Genomic DNA, 22,619 nt, shown 5'->3' on the forward strand with positions numbered 1-22,619 from the left:
GCTGGGCTTTGTGACTGGGATAGGTTAGATGGAGCTTCCAACTACGTCATTTGGAAGGCAAGGATGTCCTTTCTTCTAGATGAATATGGCCTGAAAGCCTATATTGATGGAGTGGTGGTGGTTCCTCAAGATGCAGAGCAACAGAAAGAGTACAAGAAGGAGATGGCACGGGCGAGACAATTGATCCTAGATGGAGTCCGGGATCATGTTTTTCCGCATATAGTTGACAAAGATACTGCCAAGCAGATGTGGGACGCTCTCTCCATGTTGTATCAGGGTACTTCTGAGCAACGAAAGATGTACCTAGAGGAGAAGCTAAGACTCATTTGGATGCAGAAAAGGGAAGGCATAAACCCCTTCCTTACCAGGATTCAGGAGGTCCGAGACCAGTGGTCAGCTGTTGGGGTAGTGCCTCAACCCACGAAGCTAGTGCAATTGACACTCAACAGTGTCTCAGAGGAGTGGAAGGTCATTGTCCAAAGCATATTGGGTAGAGATAGGCTATTAGGCTGGGATAGAATGTTGGCCGATTTGCAGCAGGAGTTGAGACGAGATCTATTGAAGAGTGCCATCAGTGGCAGTAGCAGTGGATCGAAGCAGGTAAAGGAGGAGGAGAATGTGGCCCTCACATCTGAGGGTCCTAGTCAGGGACATGGGGAGCATAGAAAGAAAAAGAAGGACCTGTCAAAGGTCAAGTGCTTCAGGTGTGGTGAGCTCTGTCACTACAGTGTCAGTACCCAGTGTCCTCTCAGGAAGAAGGACAAGGAGGAGAAGCAGGACCAATAGGCAGTTTCTGCAGAGATCGATAGGCTTTCCTCCAGGCTGGAGGAAGACTTTGCGATCTTTGCCGATATACCTCCAGCACTGAGCTGGGAAGTGTTGATTTCTGGTAGCATTGGTTGTGATTTAAACCTCAAAATTTGCAGGGAGGCTTGGACACATGTATTCCACAATACCCATAAATCGTTTTGGTAAATTCCACCTGGAGACAATATTATTGAAATAATTAATTATTTTTAATGGGTGCCTAAGTCTAAACTTAGGAAATTAAAATAATTTAAAGGGTATTAATCAAACTGCGGGTGAAACTTCTAGAAGAAGACGAGGGTCAAGCCAAAATGATATGAGCCATTGATTAGAATCTAATTTGGGCCTTTGGTTTTCAACTGGAGGATTATAGGAAGAGGCTTGAGGGGCATTTGGAAATCACATCGAGTGAGAGATCAAGAGATCGAATTTCTCAGAGAGGGCAGCGCAACAGTTGCTAGAGAAGATCAAAGTGATTTCTTGCAGTGAGGGGCAGGAATAGTTCCAGTTGGAGAATTTCTTGATCCGGGAATACATTGCACAGGAGGCAGAGAGAGATTCCGAAGAAGCATCGTAGAGGTTACGTTGGCCAGCATAGGCTGATGCAGAAGCAACACAAAGCCTGTGAGGAGATCGGTATTTTGCTGGAGAGGTTGAGTTTTGAAGCCAGGAGCTGGGGTGTGAGATCGGGAGGGTAGAGATCGAGCCTCAGAGGCAAATCAATCAGCAATAGGGAGTGACATAGCCCCCACAAGCTGTGACGCAGGGCCTACGCAGTGAGTGCGCAGAGACAGCTAGGGGCTAGCCATTCTATGGTTGGATCAATCGGGATTTCCAATGATAGTGTGAGGTATATCTCACTCATCTCTTTGTCAGTCATATTCTCTGTATTGGTTCTCTATATTGGATAGCTAGCAAGACATCCAAAGATTGTATTTAGAAAAACTACTGCTTAATAATACAAACCCTCAACTGCTGCACCGGTTTTCCCACACTTGGTTTTTCCAGGGACATTTGTCCAAAAATAACTGTGTAGATGTGTGTGTTATTTATTTATCTCCTGTGCTGTATTTAGTTTCCGAGTTTTTATTTGTGTATGCTGCAGTGTATGTAATTTGATATTTGCCGTAGCACACAACAAGTAAATTAGTTAATCGAATTAACAATTAGAAGAATTAACATCAGTTGCTACAGTAGGAATTGGGTGACCGATTTTTCACATGATATCAGAGCACAGATTGTGAGTAGAAGAGCTTAGAAGCAAAAAGGAAGAGGAGTTCGAAATTATTGCAAAGGTAGCAATTCGAAACTCCAGAGGCAGCGCAGTTCGTGGGCCAAGGAGGTCGAAGTTTTGAGGAGAATTCGATTTCTCTGAGTGAGTCGACAGAGAAATTCGATCTCCAGATCGAAGCTTTCCAGAGGCAGAAGTGAGCAATGCATTTTTCCTTATAGAGAAGATCTTCAGTTGGGACGCATATATTTTGCAATAGTTGCTGGCAGAATAGCGTCAGTGGGGGAGAAGAAGACACTTGAGGGAATTCTTCCTCAGAGGAATTCCAGCCAAGCAGGGAGTGCGTAAGCCATCCCAGCAGCAGGGAGCAACAAATCTACTAACTCTAGCTGAGATGGCAACTCATGGGTTGCGAGATCAGGATCGGTTGGAGGGTGCATCCAACTATGTGATCTAGAAGGCAGGGGCCTCATGCCTTCTAGATAAACATGATCTCAAAACCTAGGTCGATAGTGTGGTAGTTGTACCCACGGATCTAGATCCACTCAAGAAGTACAAGGCCGAGATGGCAAAGGCCAAGAGATTGATCCTCGACGGATTGAGGGATCATGTAGTGTGTCACATTGCCAACAAAGATACTGCTTGACAGATGTGGGAAGCTTTGGCCACGTTATACGAAGGATCTTCCGAGCAGCGGAAGATGTACTTGGAGCAAAAGATGAGATCCACGCAGATGCAGAAGGGGGAACACATTGATCCGTTCCTTACGAAGCTTAAGGAGATTCGAGACTAGTTGGCAGTTGTGGGGTCAACACCTCAGCTTACCAAGATGGTGAGGCTGGCCCCACTCAGTCTCAAAAGAATGGAAAGTGTTTGTCCAGAGTATCCTGGGCAGAGAGAGATTGCCAGATTGGGAAGGAATGTGGGTTGCTCTTCAGCAGGAAGATAGTAGCAGCAACAACAGTAGGACAAAGCCTAAGGAGGAGGAAGAAAATGCAACCTTTGCATCTAAGGGGCAACAGGAGCAACATAAGAATAAGAAAGATGTTTCGAAGATCAAGTGCTTCTGGTGTGGTGAATTTGGTCACTACACTACACAATGTCCTCTTAAGAAGAAGGACAAGGAAGAGAAGCACGATCGAAGGCTGCATCCGCAAAGATCGAGGAGGAGGAGTTTGCCATGGTTACCCAGATACCTCCAGGGGAGAGGTGGGGTGATCTAGAATTGTATTTCGAAAGAACTGCAGATGGGTAGGATCCTTGACGAGTCCACCCCTTGGATCAATACCTTGCTACAGGAGCCCAAATCAGTAGTAGCAGGATGGACCAATGTCAGTTGGTGCAGAGGAGTGCCAGAGTGATAGTTGCAGTGGCTAGGAGCACTAGAGGTGAGCAACGCAAAGTAGAATTGGTAGCAGTGCAAAGCCAACAACAACACAGAGGCTTCAGAGGGTCAGTGTAGAGACTAGCAGCAGTAAGAATTCCAACAATGGACGCATGATACTGAACACCTGTTCAATATTTTTGGATGCTTTTCCGTTGCTGATGCAGTAGTTGGAGAAGATTGCAGTGCAGATGCAGTGTTGGCAGTGGCAGTGCCAGCAACAACACAGATGCATAATTTATGAGAGTTGCAGTACAGATGCAATGTTGGCAATGGCAGTGTCAGCAACAAGACAAATGCGACATTTGCGTAGTAGTTGGTGGGCAGTGATGTCAGACATCAACAGCGCAGAGGGAGACGTTACAGAGTCCGAGTGATGCTTCAGCAGGTTGCATTACTAGAGCACATTCCTCGCTAAGAGGGAGTGTTTATTTCTCGTAGCATCGGATGTGCTCTAATCCTCAAAATTTGCAGGGAGGCTTGGACACATGTATTCCACAATACCTAGAAATCGTTTTGGGAAATTCCACGCGGAGACAGTTTTATTAAAATAATTATTTATTTTTAATGGGTGCCTAAGTCTAAACTTAGGAAATTAAAATAATTAAAGGGTATTAATCAAACTGTGGGTGAAGCTTCCAGAAGAAGGCGAGGATCAAGCCAAAATGATCTGAGCCATTGATTAGAATCTAATCTGGGTCGTTGGTTGTCAACTGGAGGATTATAAGAAGAGGCTTGAGGGGCATTTGGAAATCACATTGATTGAGAGAACAAGAGATCGAATTTCTCAGAGAGGGCGACGCAGTAGTTGCTAGAGAGAAGATCGAAGTGATTTCTTGCAGTGAGGGGCAGGGATAGTTTCGGTTGGAGAATTTCCTGACCCGGGAATACATTGCAGAATAGGCAGAGAGAGATCTGGAAGAAGCAGCGCAGATGCTATGCTAGCCAACGTAGGCTGACGCAGAGCTTGTGAGGAGATTCATATTTTGCTGGAGAGGTCGAGTTTTGACGCTGGGAGCCAAGGTATGAGACTGGGAGGGTAGAAATCGAGCCTCAAAGGCAAATCAATCAGCGACAGGGAGTGACACAGTGCCCTGAAGCTGTGATGCAGGGCCTACGTAGTGACTGCCCAAAGACAACTAGGGGCTAGCCATTCTTTGGCTGGATTAGTTAGGATCTCCGTGATAGTGTGAGGTATATCTCACTGATCTCTCTGTATTGGATAGCCAACAAGGCATCCAAAGATTGTATTCAGAAAAATTACTGCTTAATAATACAAACCCTCTGCTGCTACACCAGTTTTCCCACATTGGGTTTTTCGGGGACATTTATCCAAAAATAACTGTATAGATGTGTGTGTTGTTTTTTTCTCTCATGTGCTATATTTAGTTTCCGCAGTTTTTATTTGTGTAGGTTGCAGTGTATTTAATTCGATATTTGCCATAGCACACAACAAGTAAATTCGTTAATCATATTAACAATTAGAAGACTTAACATCAGTCGCTGCAGTAGGAATCGGGTAACCGGTTTTTTACAGGGAGACTTGGTGTTGTAGCCCTAGAGCGCTACAGTTGGGCAGGATCCTTGAGGAGTCCACCTCATGGATCAATACCTTGCTACAAGGGCCCACATATTCAGTAGCAGGATGGATTAGTGACAATTTATGCGGTCGCCAGAGTGACAGTTGCAGACTAGTAGCAGTCAAAGGTTGGGGAGCGCAGTGCAGTGTTAACAGCAGAGCATGTGGCTCAGTGCAGAGTTGGCAGCAACGCAGATTCCTCAGTGACAGTACAGATGCTAGTAGCAGTCAGAGAGTCGGTAGACAAATGCATCATATTGAACACAGTTGATTCAATATTTTGGATGCTTTTCAATTGCAGTTGCAACAACAACAACGAGAGGGACTTGCAGTGCAAATGCAGTGTTGGCAGCAATATGGCAGCGTCAACAGCATCACAGATGCAACGTATATTAGAGTTGCACAGTGGTTGGTGGGTAGCAACAGCTAGACATCAATAGCGTGACAGGAGATGATGCAGAGAGAGTGTGTTGTGGTAGGATGTGCAACACTAGAACACATTCCTCGCTAAGAGGGAGTGTTAGTTTTTGTAGCATCGGATGTGTTTTAGCCACGAAATTTGGTGGAGAAGCTAGAATACATGAGATCTCCAAAACCCAAAAATTGTTTTTGGAAATTCGCCTAGAGATGACTTAATTAGATTATTAACTAGTTTTTAATATTTCATAAGTCTAAATTTAAGTAATATGGTTAATTAATCAATATTAATTAAGTCAAGGCGAGAATCATCTAGAAACTCACACGGATCGATCCATAGATGATCCTAGCTATCTATTGTGTTTTAATATTGGCCGTTGGTGCTCCAACAGAGGATTATAAGAGGAGGTCGATGTGGTGATGGAGAAAACACTAGCAGTTCAATTTCTTGGTAGATCGATTTCCAGAGTAGCAACAATCAGTTGCTAGAGAGAGCTAGAGATCGAAGCAGTGAGTGAGGGGCAGAGACAGTGAGGCTGGAGGAGGCATTCCAGATCCAGTGAGTGCATTTGCAAAGAGGCTGATGCTGGGGCAGCACGGTAGCTTCTAGAGGCAAGATCGATTTGTTGAGAGGGAGAGACGTCTTCAGTTCCAGAGGCTGGGGAGGAGTCTTAGTGTGCTGAAGAAGCATCTTTCCAGTCAGCAGAAGGCAAAACAAATTTATCAGAGACCAGTCAGAGTCTTGACATCCAGCAGGTTGGCGTGGAGGGTCAGAGGGCCGAGTTTTTGAAGGCAAATTGTGCTGGGAGATTGCCTGTGGGGTGAGGAAAATTCCTCACTAGATTTTTGCCAGTCTTTTTCTTTGTAGGATTGCCAAATTTCGGCATCCAGTTGTACTTAGAATTTCTCACTGCTGCATAATAATAAAACCCTCAGCTGCTGCACCGATTTTCCCAAGATACTTCTGTCCAAAAATAATTGTGTTAATTTTCTGTGTGTGTGTGTTAGCATTTCTCAGCTTCCAATGTTTTATTTTTCCGTAAAATTTTATTTGTGAACGTCACAATGTATTTATTTTGATATTAGCCGTTAGCAGATAAATTATTAATTAATTAACAATTAGGAGAAATAATATCAGTTGCTGCAATAGGATTCCAGTTGTGGAATTCTCACACCAACGAGGCAACTTGACCCCCTAACTTCCAGTGCACTCGTGGAGCATGGGATGCCAATTTGACTTGTCTAGGTGGCTGCTCAATCATCTTCAAAGTGCTCTTTAACTGATCTTTGCTTTGACTTGTATTTTCCACCTCATTTTCACTTGGGTGACACATTTATTGTGTTCATCATTTATTATTTTTTCAATTTTTTGACCACTTTATGCCTATAACATAAGAAAAGTGGCTTTTGAGGTATTAGAAGTCATTTTTTGACCCTCAAAGTGGACCTTTGAAAAATGTTGGGATGAAGAGCCTGATTTTTAAGTACTTATACGCTGCCAACATTTTCTAGGCTCACTTATTTACATTTTTACATGTCAATTTATTAAAAATCTCATCCTGCGGGAGTTTTTATTTATTAAAAATCTTAATAAATACCTAGTCAAATTTCATGACACTTTAGATATGTCTTAGTATGGTAATATACATCGACTCTAGGCACTAGGATGGACCCAAGGCTCAATCATCAAGCTGTCACTCCAGCTTTGGAGGTAGGTTAGTGAAAAAACTCAGCGAATTATTCATAGCTGAAAAACAAGAATAATTAGCTAAGTGAAAAAAGCACTCTAGAGTGTAATCACTCGATGATTGAGTCTCAAGTCACTTAATCCTTTTACAAAAGGTCATCATTCTAGCGACATTTTAATACAATTCCCCATAGGATTGTGAAATTTGAGAGAGAATAAAGCAGAGAGAAGAGAGAGAAAAGGTCAACAGGTCCCTGTTGACTTCTGTTCTTATAAAAAAAATGTGAGTGCCCTGTACATTGAGCCATGGGGTCTTCAGGTTCTGCTCGGTGCAACCGAGCGGATAACAGCTATCTCATGAGTTTTGGATCAGTAAATTCTCTTGGAGGTCACACAAAATATCAGTTCTGGCAGATTGCACAACAGAGGTAGAATATGTGGCAGTTGCAGAAGCAACAAAGGGGATTGTGTGTCTTAGGGAAATACTTGAAGATTTGCAGGAGAAACAAGTGAATTCTACTTGTCTTTTTGTTGACAATACTTTTGCAATCAAGTTGGCCATGAATCCCAGATTCTATGATCAAACCAAACATACCAACACAAAGTATCATTTGATTCAATATGATGTGGAAGCCAAGACTATTTCATTGAGACATTGTTCCTCAAATGAACAAATTGCAGACATTCACTAAAGTGCTTGGAAGATAAAAGTTTGAAAAATTCAAGATGATGGTTGGTCTCTCAAACACCCCTTCGGCTTAAGGGGGGAATGCTGGACACATAATACTTCAGGATTTTTGTCCTTGTAAATAAAATTGTAAATAATTAGGAGAAGTAGGAGCATATGAAGATGAAGGTACTCTTGGAAGATGAAACGGGTAGTCACCTCATTCTATAAATATGATTGCACATTAATAGAATTCATATCGTGGAGTTACTCATCCTTGTCTGACATGAATAAAATTACTGGTGCTCATCCATGTGCAGGCAAAGCTTTCTGTTGAAGTAATGCATTGCTATCAGAGAAAAGTTGGTTAGTCTTGAGCAGGAAAGCCATGACTGGAATTCACTTGACTGCTGGAAACTGAACTTGAATGAATGATATCCCTTATGAACCAATTTAGATCATATACATGAACAGAGATGATGTATTTAGAGTCTAGGCTTCATGGTTGGCAAATTCTATGAAGCAGCTCAGCATCAAAACTCAAGGGAATCGTTGGTTTGACATACCTGATGTTCTTATAGTGTTCAAGGAACCTGTTGTCTTATTGTAGTAACGGCAAGGAGTATCATGCCGGTTTTGATTCGATGACTATATGGACTTTAATCCACCACCCCACTGACTCTTGGATAAACACACCAAGAGTAAATTGCCTTTTTCATCCCTTAAATGCCCTTGAGAAAAGCAAAATCCCTATTTTTCCTTTAATGTAAGTGAATAATTCCCATGGTCATTTCTGATGAGCTGAAATACTTGCATAAGCCCATATCAATCTTCAAAAGGCATTTGATATGTAGGATAAAGGACAGTCTTACATATCCTGGTAATTGAAATAGGAAGTCAGAAATGGATGGAAAAATGAGTACACAGTTGTTTCCCATGTGACAAACAAGAGACTGAAGATGAATCTCATCATGTGTTAAATGGTTGACCAAATCAGATGCAAGCATTTGTTGCATCAATTTCAGCCCTGAGAGCTGAATAGATTGTTGATTTTTCAACCAAGCATTTAGGAAGCATTTTTTAAGAGCTAATAGAATATAAAAAGGATTTTTCTAGCATAGGCAGGTAAGAAACTGTTCTTTAAATCTGTTGATTGACAATGTCAGTTGGGAAATATCTATCTTGTATTCATGTATAGGATATCTGATACACGTATTTAGAGTTTTATAAATTTTATGTACTCTGTTTTTGATAATGTAATGACATCCCATAGATCCTGTTGGATCTTCTGAGGATGATAATAGGAGTTTCATTTCATGGACCACTGCCAAAGCATTGTCATAGCATGCAAATAAACGTAAGTTTCTGAGACCGCTGTTTAGAATTGTTTCCTTCCAATGAAAGCTCTATAAATTATATAGGTCACCTACAAGTCATTTGTATATCTATTGTATTCCATAAAAATAATCCTTGGGGATTTCCATAAATTTATTGTTCGGACCCAGAGTAGCTGGGGCACCATTAACAGTGCTGATTCTGTGTGCATAATATTTTGTTCACTGATTGGATTTAGTTAAATGGGGGAAAGTGACCAGTTGCTTTTCTTTGAATTGCCTATTTTATTCTCTTATTCTTTTATTTCATTTCTGGTTGCAGGGGTCAAAATTGGACACAGGTGCTCAAATCAGTTCCCTCTTTTTGCAAGAGGATGAATTTATAGTTCTTATTCCATTTGCAAAAAAACAATGTCTGAATAATTTGAGCATTAATGACATGACTACTAAAGTAGTTAGTTCTGGCAAAGATCACAAACACATGTTAAACAGTGGAAATGAGCAAAGTAAACCACACATAAGTGGTAACTTACTCGAGGCAAATTCTCAGATTTCAGGCAGTCATACTCAAGCTGTTGCAGATGCTGCATGGCATGATATTATTTCAGATCTGACTGTTCTAAGCAATTCATTGAAGCCTTCACAGGATGTCCAGTACTCAACTGCCACTGAAAGTATACCAGGGAAAAACTTTGAATTACATGGAAATAAAGAATCTTATAACGGGGAACATATGGATATTTCATTAAATTCTTCTTCATCATTTGAAGAGGTTGGGAACAGTCTACAAAGGAAGTATTTGAAGAACAAAAGGACAGGAATGAACAGTATTAATTGCCAGGAATTGGCGGTGACAGGAGTCTTGACCAGGAATGCTGAATCTGCATGTGTCGAAATCCTTGGTGAAAAGAAATGTTATCCAGGAAGACACAGTATTGGTTCAAAAGAATGTTCACTAGCTGATACACAAGTAGATTATTCCCTGAGGCTTTTAAATCTAGTTAGGGATACAGATAGGGAGTTGAATACTCTTTGTGGCATTTCAAAGAAAAAACCTGAAATGAAGGATGATTGTAGAAAGCGAAGGAAAGTCTTTTCATATCCTCCTGCTTTACAAAGGCCAATCAAGATCTTCAGTGTGTTAAACACGGTTTATGGCTTCTTACAGAAACAACATATGCAAGCTACTTGGGGCAACATCAGAGAATCACTAAAACAGCTCAGCTGTCATGCATTTGAGGAAGTTAGTGTAAAGGAAATTGAGCAGCTTGCTGCTCTTTGTCCAAAGGTAGGTATAAAACTTTTATGACAATACCATATGTGATAGATGTGTTGGCCATGTTTATGGACAATTATGTTCTTCTGCTCTAGGCTTATGAGGCAAGTAGTCGCTGATCTTCCTTCACCCTTTAGAAGAATGTAGCAATATTCTTGTTTAAAAGCCAGACATTGTCAAACGCGTGTGCCAAAGAGTTAACATAGCAATTCTTCAATCACATTTACTTAAATTCCTAACTGGTTTACTGGTCATTGCTAAGTTGCACGAAGCGCTGAAATGTTTCGGAGTTTCTGAAATGGGTACGTTTAGAAACGTCGCCTCCCATAAATGGAAATGTTGGCCGAAACGTCAGTTGAAACGTTATATATGTTTATATATATAAAAATAAATTTATAAATAAGTGAATAACACATTATCTTGCAAGGAAAAAAGGAATATGACCCATAGATGACAATTTAGAAGGAAAACCAAGCCTATATTAACTTTCATAGATGATTACATGATGGTCAAGTTTCTGTCCAGTTTCGGAGTTTTGGAGTTTCGGGTACATCCTGAAATGCCAGGTTCCTAGAAGTTTCGTGCAACATAGGGTCATTGTCTTTTTCTTTATTTTTGTTTATTTAATCTGCAAGAGCAGCACCTGGACATGCAAGTTTTTCATTCATTGATATCATTTAGTGAAATACATAGTGCAAAATTGTGTTTTTGAAGTTTGAACATGCATGGTATTTGTTTTTGAACTTTTTTTTTTCCTTTTTTTCTGTCACTGTTTTGGCTATTCCAAGTGGAAAATACTTAGTGGAGGTTCCAGAAGTGAATATTCTTGGTATATATTTGAAGTTCCCAAGAGAAATGTTACTTGAATGCTCCAAATCTTATCTGTTAATTATCTTTGTACTCTGTAGCAGTGTCACAGGGTTCGCCGAACTTGAACCTTGAGGTTCGAAATTCGGCGAACTTCAAAAAAAAATTTCAGGTTCGGGTTAAGTTCGATAAATTCCGGTTCATGTTCGATTTTTTTGCGTGCCTTATTTTACGTGTTAAGTTCGATAAATTTATGCGAATGTTCGATTTTTTGCTTGCCTTGTTTTGCGTTGCAGGGTACGTCGTATTTCAACTTTGGAGTTCCAATCTCTTCGTATTACAGGGTTTGCCCGCCATATAAGAAAAGGCTGACCTTCGTTTAGGAAAATCTTGTTTCACTATTTCTAGGGTTTGACGTCATTCATTGTTACTTCAAATTCACGGTTTAAAACCATATAATAGAACGTTGGTCGTCGTTTGGGAATACTGCATTTTATATAAAGTAGTTTTAGGGTTTGACGTCATTCATGATTATCTCAAACTCACGGTTTTGATAAGCGGACTTGGATGCATATTGATAGCCTCGCTATACGCAGGCTTGGCCCTGTCACATAACGTATCAATAAACAATCACTGATATTTAATTGTGTTGGCGTGTCTGGTATGTAGACTGTCTTGGAATCTTTAAAATATCATATTAATATGATCCATCTGCATAAAAATTATATAGAAACATTATTTATAAAATTATATATATATATATATATATATATATATATATATATTCGAATTTAATGGCGAACCTCATTCGAACTTTATCAGAAAATTCGAACTCGAATCGAATTTAATCATTGTCGAACTCGAATTCGAACCCGAACCATGTGACATTGGTGGAAACAATGGAGAAATAGCCCACTGTCACCTTAGCTAAAGCTCCTTGCTTGATACAAAGTTTCATCGATGGGAGGAGTCCCGATATTAGGGAAATCACTAAGAATAATGTATCAATGGTGTGGAGGCTGTGATTTCAAGAGCCTATTTAGAGGAGAGACTCTAATGATAGGACTTGCTTGCTTTAGAAGCAAGTTGTGTGGCTCTCCAAGAAGGGTTAGAGGGAGACCTACACCTAGGGTTGAGGAGTATGTCTTGCTATGAAGTGCCCTAGACCTAAGAATTCTAAGAGAATAGGTTTTCTAAGTAATACTTGTGAAATTGGAATGACGAGGTTGCGGGACCATAAATAAACCCAAGTGGACCCAAATGAGGTCAAGGTTTTGGGGTGAAACTTCAAACAAAAGGACTTGACCAAGTGAGGGAGAAAGAAAGGATCAAAGAGATCAAATTTAACTTGAATTTTCAATGCAATGATCCTTGAAGAAGCCACTAACCAAAGGAAACCTAGGGAGAAATGGTCTTCGAGCTAGGGCTGGGCAAAAATTGAGATTCAACCATTGGAATGGCTTCAAAATTGGAGGACCTCTCAAGGACACACCAACGCAGTTCTAGACCAAATTTCATCAATTTTGGATGGATACAATTGATTTCGTGTGATGCCTTAGGAGACCCTAGGGTTAGGGCTTAGAAAAAGAGAAAGGGAGGTGAAAAAGATCTTCATTTTGGTGATCATCAAGGAATAGACTAGTGCCTCGCCTATTGGGCAGAATGGAGTCAATGAGATTTCAATGTTTAGAGTTTCTCTTACCTAATCAAGGAGTTCCCCAACAATTTCGCATAGCCCTAAATGCAACAATTAGATTACTAGGAAAAATTATACTTCTTTGATGTTGTAATTGATGACTTATCAAGGCATTTATGAAGATTATATATCCTTAGGACATTCATTCACTATACCAAACATGAAACATATGTAAAACCCTCACAAAATCAAGATTTAACAAATTAGAATTTCCATTAGGGTAGCAAATCTTGCGTCATGAGCGGAAAATTTCATACATTATACATGTGACATAAATGAAGAGATAAATCATGAATAAGGCACTTACAAGTATAGCGAAATCATCCAATCATCAAGAGAGACAAAAATTGAAGCTCCAAGACCAAGACAAGAATTTCCAAACATCAAAATGCATCAAAGATATCCAAGTTATATCGAAATTTCCAGAAGAAACAATGATCCAAATCCAAGTGATGATCAAATGAAATGATCATCACATCAAAATTTATCCTCCTCTAAGGGGTTCAATTTGGCTAATTAGGCCTAATGATGCCCCAACTAATAAAATAATGTGCAAAAATAACACCCTTTGGTGACAAGCCCACCAAGATAGCTCCATGATACAACAATAGGCCTCCCAAGAGGGCAAAACAATAGATACGATAGGTCGAAGGGCCATTGAAGAGGCCTAATGGAGTCCAATGTGTGCCAAGATGAATGAATGAACTCCAAACATAGTGATCAAGGGGTTGGCCCCTTGATATCCAAGCAAACAACCTGTGGTGTCCCCAAGTGGCTATGGGGGCACAAAACATCCTCATGGGTCTCCAAATGGATCGAACAAGCATGTATCCCATCTGTAAGGGCTAGAAGAATGGTGCAAGCCCTCCCATTATCTCTTGCGGTGAGACACATCCTCATCTAGGCCCTGGATCAACTGCCAAGTATGTGGTGCAAGAGTGGAGCCAATTGGGCAAGGTGGTCCAGGCGCATCATCATCATCCAAAAGGTGGAACACGAGCAAGCAATAGGTGGAACTGAAGGATCCCATGAAGTGGCAATTTGCTCTCTGCTATGGTGGAGACCCGTGGTTCTCAATGCTCACGCTACAAATGCCAATATGACCCTTTGGAGGGCTTGGACCTCATATAGGGAGACCAAACCCCAGACAAAGACCCACCTGCAACCTTGTGTAAGATCTAATGCGTCCCCTCACCTTTCAATACAACCAAACATTAGTGCAATTAAGTGAATGAGCTTACAAATCATGGAACCAAGTGGACACATCATGGTGGCATGCCCTTCCATAGTAGGCTTTATAACATACAGGTGTCTCCAAGTTCAAGAGGAAGGTTAACCAAGGACCCCATTAGGTGGTTTCAACCTTTAAGGGGGTGACATGTTTATGGTACATCCATCAGATGTCGGTGGCATGTGATATAATGGTGGAATGGAATGGGGCATTAGTGGAGGGTTCTAAGCCACATGCCACTGTACAAGGGTAGCCATAATAAGGGAAGCCAACACTTGGGTTTATGAATGTAGGAGGGAGCAATCATGGTACATGAGTTACCCCGACCTTTGTTTTTCCACCCTTCTTCATGTGCCTTTTGCCTTTTATTGATTTTTCTTTTATAGTTGCTCGGGGCTCAAGGGGATGAGAGCATGACGTGTAAGATATAATAGTGGATACCCCCTTTAAGGTGTGGCAGTTCATCGCCCACTAGGGGTTGGGAGTTGGGACAATCATGGTTTCCTTAATGATGAAAGGGGTCGATATGAGGGACTCTAGGAACCAGGGTGATGGCCATAATGATAAGGGTAGAGCTCATGTTTGGCTTTTGCCCATGTGCTAAATGTGTATGTCCCGGGCGTCTTTTGTATTTTATTGTACATCTCCTGTTGAGAGTGGCCAAATTATGTTTTTCTTATTTTTTTAGCTGCATCAACCTTCGGGGCATCATTCTAGGCTCGACCCAAGGTGTGGACAAGGGGAGGGGGAGGCGAACTCTTTGTGGACCCAATGGACAAATGTGGACTCGGATGGGAAATATGGTGAATGGAGTTATAATGAGTGGAAAGGGGGGGGTGTATGTGGTTTTGGGATGTGGGACCACGCAACCAAAATCAGGGTTTCCCATGTAGTGACACCCTTAAAGCTAATAACCAATAAAGGAGATCCCATGGGACTAGGATAGAAGGCTAACCATCAAATTGGACAGAGGAGACGAGTACAAATCAAGCCCACTCTTTTCGCCGAATCCACCCACACCAATCCATGCCCAAAAGTGTCCATGATAATGTAGATTATCTTCTAGATACATCGCATTAGGTTTCTTTTTTTCTCGACGTTTCAAACCAGCAACGGTGGTTCATCTTTAGGATGTGAAGGATTATTGAAAGACTGGTCTTATTTTTCCATATATATAGAGATGTATGAGATGCTAATTGATGAATCTCTGCATCTCTTTAAGAATGTAAGATCAGCCTTCTTTTTTGTTAAGAGCAATCTGTGTCGTTCAAATCTGCGAACTTCTTTCATGATAAGTAAACAAAAATACCCAGCTACACAATGAAAATCCATACCTTCGGGGTTGGTAGATGGGCGAGAGAGCATATGGCTAGCTTAGGTGGCGAAGATAGTGGCACATCGAGCTATCTGGTGGCTGCAAGGGATTGCTGGCTGAGGACCATCTAGGAGAAAATTTTCTCCTATACATACCACCCAGGGATGGTGGGTAACAGGACCTATTGTAAAGAAAAAGGAAAAAGAAGTTTTAGATATGTAATTTTGGGTCGGAAACCCCTGTAGATGCCAAGTCGACCTACCTGTCAAGTCGGCCCTGCCCCAATGGACATGTCTATTCGCAGCCCCCTGAACTGTCGAAATAGAGGGAAGATGGAGCTCATTTGGAGACACACACTTCGATGATTTTGATTTGAAATATTGCAGAAAGGACAAAAATGAAGAAGAGGGCTGAAGTATGAGAGGATTTTCTTCTTGAGTTTAATGTTTTGGAAGTTTTGCCTTGTTACATCTCTTGTTGCTGATCTATTGATGATGGATTTGCTGTGCAAGAGGAGGGTCTGACTTGAAATCTAGAGGGTGAAGTTTTAGGTCTTGGTTATCTCATTTGATCTAATTTTATAAGAAGAAAATTTCCTAGGTTTTCCCCTTGGAGGGGTTTTGCCGTGGTTTGGAGCCTATATCTTGTGTTCTTTTGTTTCTGTGTTCTTCATGTTCATGTTATGGTAATTGTTTGATGAAATGATTAGAATAAAATTTAATAAGAAGTCAACTAATTTCACAAGCAATTATCATTGAAAGGAAAATCTAATCTAATTGTGAAGCCTTGTGATTTTCCAACATGGTATCAGAGCTAAGGTAGCTTGAAATTAGAGGCTTGGAGATCACATTCGGTTGGCTTTTAGATCGAATGAGCAGGATTCTATGGAAACCCTAGAAGATCCAATCCTGTGGACTCTGTGGTAGCTGAACATGCGTCTCAGAAGCTCGCACTTTGTAATGAGACTCGCTGGTTCGTATTTCTTGGGATTTGTGCCATATCGACAATCTAGAGGCACAAAAAAAAGACCCTCTTGTTTATGCTTTCAAAGTTTATGGAACACCATTTTTAGGGTTTTGAAGGTGTCTTCACAATTCTGAAAATTTGTTACAGCAATATCTTCTCAAAAATTGGTAAGGCTCTTTGCCAAGGGTTTTGTGAGAGAGTTTGTTTGTAACCCTTTAAAGCCCTAGTTTCATTCCTGAAGTATTTAAGTTTCAGCTGCATAAAATTAATATTTGGAAGTGTTTAAAGCTGCCGTAAGTGCTGCAAAAGGTTTATTTTGATTAGGGCATCTTCCAATTTTTACCCTAGGGGGGTTGGACCCCCTTTTCATGCAAGTTTGGATCAGACTCTTGTAGTTTACCATTTAAATTTTATTTCCTTTTTATCATAGTTGGGCCGTGTTTTCAATCACATTTCAGTATGCAAGCTCAAACACCCAAGTTTCCATCATCCTAGTGTGTTTCCACACTTCCGGGTTGTTTCAAAGACACTCCAGATATGGTATTTCTGTGTTTTTGGTTATTTTGCAGATCTGGTAGTGTAGGATAGCAGCAAACTCATCCAAATCAGGTTACAAATCAAGTGGCAACCAAGGGCAAATCATTTCACCTGATGTATGTAACCTTCCCTCACACTTGAGCATCAACGGTAAGCATCTATTGTGTATTTTGAGTGAGCTTTGCATGCTGGTTTGTATTTTTTGCAGTTATCATTCATATATCAGACTTACCACGGTCCACAACAATGGCCTATTTAGTCTGATTGGTTTGAGATTAGGTTGTGGTGGGTTTATAATGCCCTAAGCAAGTGTCTAGAAAAAATATTTTCTCAGATATTTTGGCCTGCATATATCAATATTGCACAATTCTCAAATAGGTGAACTTATATGAATGGATTGAGATTTTCCATGACTTGTTGGGCTTCTGATGCACTACATTTATATGTTTTGGTTCACTTTTATTTGATGGGAGGAGCCAGTGAATGATAAATGCAATTGTAGTTTGTGGATAGATGAATGTAGAGTGAGGTTGGTTAGAAGGTTGATTGGATATTGATTTACAGATAACATAATCCTACTTCTTTTGGAATATTTTTCTGCACAGGTGGTTTAAAATCTTTATTTAGGGCATTGTGATATGTGGACATTCTATTTTGCAATCCCTTTTTGCACTGTTGCCCAATTTCAATCAAGCTTTTACTCACTTTCAGTCTTATTTCCAAGCTGAACATTCTCATAAGAGTGAACACACAATCTATGGAAGTTAAATCATTGTGAGAACATCTTCTTGAATCTATTTATCTTGATTTTAAACTGTTAATTTCATTTGTGGATGTAGGTTGTAGTGTTGAGTGGCAGAGCAGGCAATGGTGAAGAATTGACATTCTCCATCAATTTGCTTGATTCCTCAGGGTTGCAAATGCATGAACAACTTCATATTTTGCATGATGCTATTCCAGGTGAACTTCAGTAGGGAATTGAACTGAGAGTACCTTTCGTTTAACAATAGTCTTTTATATCCCCTGGTGTAGAACATATCTTTTTTAGTTTCACTGTTTTAGTCATTATTGTAGGTAAAAGCTTGGCTATTTAGGTGAATACTCAAGATTTTTTGAAATTGAATAGCATAGTTACTCGATTGGTCTTATATTTGTCTGTTCTTTCTATGTTTTAGAGGTTGGTAATCGAATATCTGACAGAGCTATTACAAAACGCCAGAATGCATTTGAAGTACATTTACTTGAAGTTATAAAATATTGGCAGGTATGGCTTGCCTTGTCTTTTTTATAAAATGTTATGCCCATTTCCTTTTGTGAGAGAGGGTGATGTACTATTTTCTTCTCTTGTTATACTCGTGCATTGGACTTTTGATGAAATTGACATTCAGAGAGAAAGGACGAGTTTTTAGTTTCCTTGCATTTTCTTCCTGTTTTTTTTCCCATTAATTACTAGTTAGTTTTATTAGTCAAGAATTTAGATATCTTTTCATTACATGAATTCTACCTAAGAAAAAAGAAAGTAGGAAGGAAATATTATTCATTTCCACTGAATCCTGATAACCAAAATAGACAAATAAGCCTAGAGGTATATTAGCGAGCAATAATTGTAAAGGGAGCACCAAGAAACAGGTCCCCTTTTACTAAACAACAACAAAATTACGAGGCAATAAAATTCTAGCTACAGAAATACTGAAAGAATTGGAAGCTAACAGCAACAGAAAGGGTGTAAATAGAAGACTTCCGAGTTGGTCTTGCAAATGGACTATAATGCACTATAAAGATTTTTTTTTGGATAAGAACAAATTGACAATAGCCAAGGGAATTGGTATAGTTTGATCTTGTCTTTACTGAAAATGGAAATTATAGGCTCTCAGATCAATATGCCTAATACCCCATGCTGCTACAAACAAGATATGCTCATGAATTGATAAATGCATGATAGAAAATGTCAAATCTTGGAAATAAATATTGTTTACAGGGAGAATTATATATAAAGTATATAAGCATTTCTTTTTTGAGAGAAAATGGGAAAAGCTTAACATAATTGCATCCATTTGTGACATTTCCGTGGAAAGAGAACTGTGATATCAAAGATAAAGAGACAGTGCACACCTAATGAGAATTAATTTATTGGGAACACCTCCATTAGCACATAAATACACTATTGATGATTGTTAGTTTGAGATTATAGGAGAGTACATGAGATATAAACACTAGACAATCTCCATTTTTTATGTTAATGCCAAATATGCTCCAACAATATCATAAACGTATATTTACAATTTTAAATAGTTATACCTACTATTAACTAACTGATAATTTTGTTGGTGATTTAACTACACTGCCCTACTTTGCCAAAGCTGCTTGCTGTTGTTACAGGAACATGGATATTATTTTCAAAATAAGGTCTTGTCAGGGTTTGGAGGTGATATATACATGTATACATACTACATAATATGTAAAATTAAAAACTTAAAAATATAAATACTAAAATAGTTGAAAGATAAAACTTATCATCCTTGGTTTGGTGAGCTAGCTCGAGTGGTTGAGTCCTATGAGCTTCATGCAAAAGGTCTCAAGGTTGCTTCTTGAGCTAGCTGCCTCTATTTCATGCCTCATTCAATGTCCCTAGTGGGTTAGATGGCATGATGGGTTTGTTGGAGAATGTATCTAGTTTCGGTCTCATAATTTGTACCTTTATGTATTTTATGTAAAAGGCAAAAGAAAAGAAAAATAAAATAATTATTATTTTTCTAGAAAAGCATGTTCTTCATGCTTCTAAGTTTTGAGTCAGAGAGTCAAAGCCCTATTTTGGACCTATTGTAAAAGAGAAAGAAAATAAAAATTTAAATGTAATTTTGGGATAGAAACCTCTCTAGGTGCCAAGTCGGCCTACATGACAAAGTCGACTCTGCCCCCATGGATGTGTCTATTCACATCCCCTCTGAATTGTATAAATAGAGGGAAAATGGAGCTCATTTGGACACACACACTTGGATATTTTTGGTCTGAAATATCGAAGACAAGATGGAGAAGATGAGGAGGGCCGAAGTCTGGAAGAAAGGGTTTCTTCTTGACTCTTGAGCTAGAGTTTGTGGAAGATCTGCCTTGGTACATCTCTTGTTGCTGGTCTCTTGCTGATGAATCTGCTAGAAGGAAGGAAGACTTGACTTGGCATCTAGAGTTTGAAGCTTCTGTGGTTATGGGTCTTGGATATCTCATTTGATCTGATTCTATAAGAAGAGAATTTTTTTGGGTTTTCCCCTTGGAAGGGTATTGCTCTGGCTTGGAGCCTATCTCTTGTGTTCTTTTGTTTATGTGATCTTCATGTTCATGCTATGGTAATTGTTTGATGAAAAAATCAGAAAAAAGTTTAATAAGAAACCAAATGATTTCACAAGCAATTACTATGGACAAGGAAATCTAAATTAAACTATAAAGCCTCTCGATTTCCAACATGTTATCAGAGCTAAGGTATGAAGTTGGAGGCTTGAATATCACATTCGGTTGGCTTTTGGATCGAAGTCCTTGAAGGTTCTCTCTCTGTTGGTGAACTAGACAAAATTCTGGGCATATTTTTGTTATGTAAAAAACTAGTTAGATTAGGTTATTATTTAATTTTCAGTTAAATTAGATGAAAGGGCACGATCATAAGATCATGCCCTTTCCCCAAAGGGTGTAAATGGCGGTATATAAGCCAGGCATCCGCAATTGTAATAGCATCATCTGTAATTTCATCTTATTAATAAAATATTTATATATAATTTCTGCGCATCTTAAGTTCTCTGCTTCATCAGGTATCAGAGCGAGTAAGATCGCTGCCGTCCTGTGCTACGCTGCCTCAGTTGCTGTGTACAACATCGAGCGTCTGCATACCCGCCGCTGTCATAGGTCCGCTGCCCCACCGCCGCCATCATTCTTGTTTCCGTCGAAGCCTTCCACATCCATCTTTAATCCCACTGTTCTGTGTCTGCCGTCTCACTACCACCGCTACCAATTCCCTCACACTATTGCCATCTGTCCACTCTGCTGACCACCCTTACATCGACTTCCCTCACGCTGTTTACCCGCACCATCATTACACGCTGAGGTTATTTCCTTAGCTGTGTCTTTGTTTTTCCACGCACTGTCATGACCTCCTTCCATTCCGCTGCTACCGCAGGTTACCCGCTGACCACACGCTGCATCGGTGGTCTGTAGTCTTGTGGGCCTTTCGCATCCACGGGAGATCTGTCGTTTTGAGTGTTGTGGTCTAGCTGCACACTACGTCCACCTCCCTTTCCGTTACCTCCTCAACCATCGTATCCCCACAATCGTTTTTTTGCAGTCGCCACTGCCTCTGTCCGCTTTTCTCATCGCTCTGATTCTTAACCTTTATTACTGCCCACGTCTATCTTGTTGATCCGCTCAAACCGTCGTGCTGCTCCTCCAAATTAAATTCGATAAGTGTTTTATTATATATATGTATAATATATATAATTAAATTATATTAAAAATTATATATTATATAATATATATAATTTATTATATTAAAAATTATATATTATATATTTTATATAATTTTATATACATATAGTATATAGTTGGAAACTGTATCGGTGAAACCGTGGTTATATATATTTATAATATATATATATTTATATTATATATATATTTTTTTCTCACTGCTGGTTCACGGATACCATGGTCAGTGGTCCGCTACGTCCAGGATCGAAAGTCTCTAGAGTGGACCCCACCCGAAGGGGGTCACACCCCTCGGCCATCACAGACCTAACCCCAAGGGCTTTCGGGTTTCGACCCTGTGACCTCCCATTGGCGAGGCCCCGGCTTGACCGATTGAGCTAACCCTTGGGGCTAGTTATATTATATATTATATACAATACAAATAATTTAATTAATTAAATTTATTTTAATTAATTAAAATTTATATGTATAAAAATTATTTTAGCTAATAAAAAGAAAAAGAGGAAAAATATTTTCGCTGGCAAATAAATACACGCCCCCGCAAACCCGCTCAATGTCGACAATGAAAATGGCGGATTTCCAAAAAAAATTGTTGGATGCAGAGCATAAGATAAATAGCAACCACGATGAGGTCAATAAAAGATTAAATGAATTCCAGATCAAGCTTGGGGAGCAAGCTGATGAAATTAAAAATCTTCACAATACGACAAATCGAATAGAACTAAAGATGGAAAATTACCATGTCCAGACAGAAGCAGGGATTAGAGAAGTCTTAACAATGCTGAAAAGTCTGTGTAAAAGGTCGAATTGTACACCCGAACAACTACTAAAAGAAGGTGAAGAGAATCAAGAACACATCTCGTCAGATTCAACTAAGTCCACAGACTCTCATGACAAAGTTGAATCCCCAAAAAAATCAGCGACACCCCACCAAGAAGCGAGTAACACAGCCTTTACAAACAAGCAACTCTGGGATAACTTTACCAATCAACACCCTTTTTTCGCTCAACCAGTAGCAACATACCAGCGAAGGGAAAAGGTCGAGATGCCTAAATTCGATGGAAACGAAAAGAACAATGTTGCATGGATAAATAAAGCTGAAGAATACTTTGAGATATATGACATCAATGACGATGACGAAAAGCTTAGGCATGCATCCATGAAAATGGAAGGAGAAGCATATAACTGGTATATGTGGTGGAAAAGGACAACACACGTCAT

General features: G+C 39.8%; 1 protein-coding gene across 4 annotated transcripts in view; it reads left to right on the plus strand.

The window, feature by feature from the left end:
• LOC149203814 (UBQ, helicase-c and DEAD-like helicase domain-containing protein) overlaps positions 1–22,619 on the plus strand; it is a 420,226-nt gene that overhangs the window by 20,807 nt on the left and 376,800 nt on the right. For 2 of the 4 annotated variants that reach the window (XR_016253976.1, XM_089403572.1), the window contains exons 2-4: positions 9,429–10,394; positions 17,774–17,894; positions 18,110–18,198. Coding sequence is in view for 1 of the 4 variants with exons in the window: in XM_089403572.1 (XP_089259698.1) it covers positions 9,429–10,394; positions 17,774–17,894; positions 18,110–18,198 (1,176 nt within the window). In the remaining 3 variants the exon portion in view is untranslated. The remainder of the gene's footprint in view (positions 1–9,428; positions 10,395–17,773; positions 17,895–18,109; positions 18,199–22,619) is intronic. The other 2 variants (XR_016253977.1, XR_016253978.1) reach the window with 1 other exon arrangement.

Source organism: Pinus tabuliformis, chromosome 2_1, assembly GCF_031772625.1.
Source record: "Pinus tabuliformis cultivar Carrire ecotype Pingquan chromosome 2_1, CPIR1, whole genome shotgun sequence".
NCBI classification, from domain to species: domain Eukaryota; kingdom Viridiplantae; phylum Streptophyta; class Pinopsida; order Pinales; family Pinaceae; genus Pinus; species Pinus tabuliformis.